Source organism: Odontesthes bonariensis, chromosome 19 (genome assembly GCF_027942865.1).
Source record: "Odontesthes bonariensis isolate fOdoBon6 chromosome 19, fOdoBon6.hap1, whole genome shotgun sequence".
In the NCBI taxonomy this organism is placed as follows: Eukaryota; Metazoa; Chordata; class Actinopteri; order Atheriniformes; family Atherinopsidae; genus Odontesthes; species Odontesthes bonariensis.
In genome coordinates, this window is record NC_134524.1 from 5,679,747 (window position 1) to 5,685,137 (window position 5,391).

Sequence of the window (5,391 nt, forward strand, 5' to 3'; positions counted from 1 at the left end):
AGACTGAACCACGTAAACCACCCTGCAGTCCTCTTCTTCCAGTGTGGGCTCATTGCTGCATATTATTAAAATGATTAAGTTATTTACATTCAGACTCCACCTCTACACGTGTCTGCTTCTGGTTACATCATCCTGAACATAAATGATGATCACTGACCATAATCATGAAGAACATACAATAAAAAACAAGTCTGCTGTAAATTTTGTGATTTTTATTTCCCTTGTACATCAAAACCTTTAGCATGAATACAAATGTAGCATTCTGCTCACATGTTGACTTCTAACTCTCAGATTTATAGAACATCTTTTACACAAAAGCAACACTTTTAACAGTCCAGAACTATAAATGCAACCTTTACACCAACATTAAATGTGTGCTGAACGAGGCTTGTTTTCCAGATCATTTTATGATTGAAAATAAATGCAGGTTCCTGTAGCGTTATCGGGCATCTGCATCAAATATAAGGATTTAGAAGACGTTTTCACTGTCTCAAGTAAACCTTAAACCTCGAATAATTTAGGGCACCACCTACCGTTATTTTAACTTTAAGTCACAGTCAGGGAGGAAAACTGTTAAAATCTTACGATCCTGGTATATTAAATTAATAATCAATTAATAATCAGATAATAATCAATTAATAATCAGTCTCATATCTCGCTACTTTCGTGAAGTTCTCGTTTGGTTGGACAGACATTACGTAAAGAAAGCATACGACACAATCTGTGATTATAACATATATATAGATATATGAACTATTTATTAAAATGATATGACCAAAACATGAACCTTTAAAACAAACAGGAGATGCATTGAATATGGGTGATTACATAAAACACTTAGTGAATGGAAAATAAAATATGGGGAATGGGGAGATACTGGATGTATTCAAATAGTTTAGGTTGGCTGACTGTTTGAATCTAAATACTGACATTTCGGATTAATTTATCATTCTGTGAAAGCCTCGAGACATCCATCAAACCCACTTTAAGGTGAAAACGGGTCGGTCTTACTGTGCTGAAGTTCTGTTCAGTCGGTTCGGACCACGGCAGCGGCCACGCGGGGTCCGAGGGGATTTCTCTTCCGCTCTCTGGACCTTCCTGGTTGTGGTGGCTGACTTTAGCGGACTTCTCAGTTGCTTCTTTTCACCGGGAAACGGGAACGATGGTGCCGAGGGCTGTGGTTAGATGATCGAATCTTCCGAGTGTCAGTTGGTCCGTTGCTTCTCTGATGAAGTGAACTTAAGTTCACAGGAGATTAATAAAAGGTTGCTTGGATTGGCTTTCTTGGTAGGAAAACTTCATTCTGTTCTTATCTTTGTTCGGGTCTTTCTTTCTCGTCTCCGGGGTCTCACTGGGTTCTGGAGGGCCTCCTCCGGTCGTCCGCTGCATCGTTATCCTCACGTCCTTCCGCTCTCTCCTGAGATTATGGGAAAACTCCCAAACTCTGGTGAGCTATTCTTTTCTGCTCAAACCATCTCCAACTCTCTCTGAGCAGCTGTTCTCTGCTCAAATCTCCTTCTGAAACTCTGGGTTGAAACTCTTCTGGAACAAGAGGCAAGAAGCAAGAAGCCAGAAGCAAGAAACCTGTGTTTTTCGCGGGCTCCGGGTTTTGACTCTCGGAGGCGGGGCGTGACGTAAGCTTACACTACTCTTTCAGCCAATGATATGCCTGAACTGTGGTGAATGTCTGCCTGGGTGTCTGTGTAAGATGATCTGTGCTATATGGGGATTTCTGGATGAGAATCTCTGTCTCATTGAACATTTGTCTCGGTGATTCTGAAAACACCACATCTTGTTAAGATATGCAGATTAAAGATATAACATAGACTTGCAATATAAAGACATCAAAATAACACACAACGTAATTGATGATTATGACTTTCAAAATTCAGATGAATATCTATGAAATCGTGACATATGAATAGTGAACCACACAATGTTAATTTTCTGTGTTAACAATGGGGATACCAAACAAATACCAAATAGATACCGAAGGGACACTGTTAGAAGTTAATAGTTGCATATATTGTCCATTTTACTGAGTCCTCTGGGATTTAAATGTTCAACTAATCAACACTGTAGACCACTAGGGGGCAATGTGGTTCCATCAGGCAGGTTGGGCATTTTCCACCAAAATCAGTTCTTTGTCAATATTTAAGCCAGAATCGTACAAATTGTCTCTATATGCGTCTTGTGATCAAGCTGGAAACCTGAAAGAAATTGTATACGGTTATCAAACACATTTAATATAGTTTTAAGATTCGACTAAAAGTGAGTCTTAGTGAAGTCTTCTCAGTTCGTGTGTAGCCATCTGGTCTCTTTCTCTGGTGGGAGAGGGCGTTAAAACGTCAACCGCGATTCATGGTGAAGATAAGATAGTAAGTCTCCAACATCTCCAACAGAAAGGTTCTTTGTTCATTCGAGTTTATCCCAATTTATGGAGAGCGTCTGTTGCGAGTTCGACTCCCCAAAAACTCTCAAAAGGGTAGAAGGTTAACGTAAATTAGGCAGTTTCTGTCTCTTTTTCCTTTGTGGAAAGAAAATGAAGATCTGGTTTTTATCCATATACGTAAACATCCCCCACAGGAATGTTGGTTTTGTCAAAGTTTGAAAAACTCTTAATCCACACGGCACTGTGACTGCTACATTCCCTTTGTTTCCTCACTGTTGATTCAAATATTTGAATAACTAAGTTCAGCAGAAATTAAAACACCACCAGCTTTGTTAATCTCTATTGATCATATAAAACTTCAGCTTGTTGACACATTAAATCAGTAAAATCTGCTAAATGACTCAGAATATCAGCTGTGAGCAATAAAATAATGACTGATGATGATCATGATAATCACAGTTTACCTCATCTGTACATGGATCTGAACAACAACAACATTTGGTCTGACAAACCAGTGATTGTAAATGTAATTAGTTCAGGAGGATAAAAGTCCTGCTGAGCAGTGATAGCCTCCATGACTGAACAGACAGGAAGGAGCGCCACCCAAACAAAGTCCAACACCAACTAAACACCAACCAATCAGAGGTCAAAGTACCACCTGTAGTGACTATTTGTCTATGAAAATAATAAAAACTTTTGACTTAAAGGTGACCAAACTAAAAATAAACATAACATAACATCACAAAAAGGTCCAAAACGTCAAAAAATGTAGTTCATCATGGATTTATTCCAAGTTTGCAGGTAAAACCAACATGGTTCATGCTTCACAGGATCCTTCCTGCCTCTCCTGCTCTGATTCCCGCTCTTTCTGCCTGCTTGCCTCACCTGTTCACCCACTGATTGACTGACTGAGAACTGAGAACTGGTAAAAAACCATGTGACCACCCAAGTGCGTCCAGAGCTCCCTAAAACCTACGTATTTATGTGTGAAACGCCCATTTCCCCAAACAAAAAATTATTAAATTAATTAAATTAATTACTAACCAATTTATCCTAAACAACTAAAATTAAACAAAAATACAAATTATCGGCCAAAAACTAATCAAATGATATAAAATAAATCTAAATTCAAAGACTTAACTAAAAACAGAGAAATAGCTCCTACACCACCCATAAAGTGTGACTGACAGCTGATCTCTGTGCAGTGAAGAAATGACTCAACAATGATGGAGACTAAATAAAGTGGAAACTAAAACACATTCTAACCAACTGTCCCTGAAATGACTTCTGTCTATTTCAGTTTAATGAACTCAGCTGTGTCTCCATCATCTAAAAACAAAACTCCAGCATAGAGCGGCTGAGTGAATGAGGTCTGGACTCTGTGGAGGAGAGTCATGGTTTCAGAGACGCTGTAGAAGGACAGAATACCTGCTCTGTGGTCCAGATACACTCCTATTCTGGAGGACCGAGGACCTGAGACTGGAGTTTGGACGGAGTTGTGATAAAACCTGTAACTGTTTCTATCACAACGTAATGACCAAGATTTGTTGTTGTTTCCAAATAAACATTCAGAGAATCCTGCTCTGCTGATATTCTTGTATGCGACTGCTACATAAACTTCTTCCCCTCTCATCTCCACCTCCCAGTAACAGCGTCCAGTCAGACTCTCTCTGCTCAGGACCTGTTTCCAGAAACTGAATCTGTCTGGATGACTAGAATAAGACTGTTGTTGTTTCATTACTGTAACTTTTCTGTTCCCCTCAGATAATAACAGACGTGTGTGTGCTGTGTTTGGATCCAGTGTGATTTCTCTTGAACATTTTAAGAACCCAGCTCTGTTCTTTGGTTCTGGTTCTGGCAGTAAAACATCCACTTCAGTCAGTGAGATGTTGGTCCATTCCTCTCTCAGGATGTCCTGTAGTTTATCTCTGAGCTCTGACACAGCTGCTGTCACATCCTCAAAGTGCCTCAGAGGACGGATATTGATGCTGGATGAGTGTGTAGCCCCCCTGAGTGCTGACACTGAGGGGCAGCTGTGCAGAAACTGGCTGTGATCCTCTGTGTGTGAGAGCTGCTCCAGCTCAGCATCTTTCCTCTTCAGCTCAGTGATCTCCTGCTCCAGCTTCTTCTGAAGTTCTTTGACTCGACTCCCTTCAGCTTCCTGCTGGGATCTGATCTGCTGCTTCACATCAGAGCTTCTTTTCTGGAGGAGACGGATCAGCTCAGTGAAGATCTTCTGGCTGTGCTCCACTGTTTTATCAGCAGACTGATGGATGGCCTCCACCTCCTGATGAAGCAGCTTCACATCTTTCTCTGCGTCCTGGATTCTCTGCTGGATCTGTTGTCGACTCCCCTCCAGCTCCTTCTGCCTCTCAGTCCTTTCTGCTGCAGCTGAGACTATTTCATGGCCTTTATGTTCATCCATTAAGCAGAGATAACAGATACTCTGCTGATCAGTACGGCAGAAAATCTTCATCACCTCATCATGACGAGGGCAGATGTGCTGCTGGAGCTTCTTGGAGGGGTCGACCAGCTTGTGTTTCTGTAATGGTGGAGCATCACGGTGAGGCTGAAGGTGTTTCTCACAGTAAGAGGCTGGACAGGATAAACAGGACTTGATGGCTTTCAGCTTCCTCCCAGAGCAGACATCACAGGCCACATCTTCAGGTCCAGCATAGCAGTGATCAGCAGGAGCAGCTTGGAGTCCAGTCTTCTTCAGCTGCTCCACTAAATCAGCTAACATGGTGCTTTTCTTCAGCACAGGCCTCGGCAGGAAAGTTTCCCTGCACTGAGGACAGCTGTGGATTCCCTTCCGATCCTCTCCATCCCAGTGGGCTTGAATACAGTTCCTGCAGTAGCTGTGTCCACAGGGAATAGTCACCGGATCCTTCAGTGGATCCAAACAGATCGAACAAGAGATGGTTTCCTGATCCAGCTGAACTCCTTTCTGCGCCATTTCAGCTCTCAGTAACAATGACTGTGTGAGTTTTACTTCCTTA

The 5,391-nt window shown here is 41.7% G+C and overlaps 1 protein-coding gene across 1 annotated transcript; it reads right to left on the minus strand.

Moving 5' to 3' along the window:
- Positions 1–2,068: 2,068 nt before the first annotated feature.
- On the minus strand, positions 2,069–5,391 carry LOC142369130 (tripartite motif-containing protein 16-like). The gene is made up of 2 exons (XM_075451391.1): positions 3,563–5,391; positions 2,069–3,050 (listed from the first exon to the last, which is right to left on the minus strand). The coding sequence occupies exon 1, from the start codon at positions 5,346–5,348 to the stop codon at positions 3,684–3,686; it is 1,665 nt and encodes a 554-aa protein (XP_075307506.1). The 5' UTR covers positions 5,349–5,391; the 3' UTR covers positions 2,069–3,050; positions 3,563–3,683.

Bases quoted from the DNA above. Each gene is read 5' to 3' on its own strand.
- LOC142369130 (XM_075451391.1), bottom strand. From the start codon at position 5,348: ATGGCGCAGAAAGGAGTTCAGCTGGATCAGGAAACCATCTCTTGTTCG.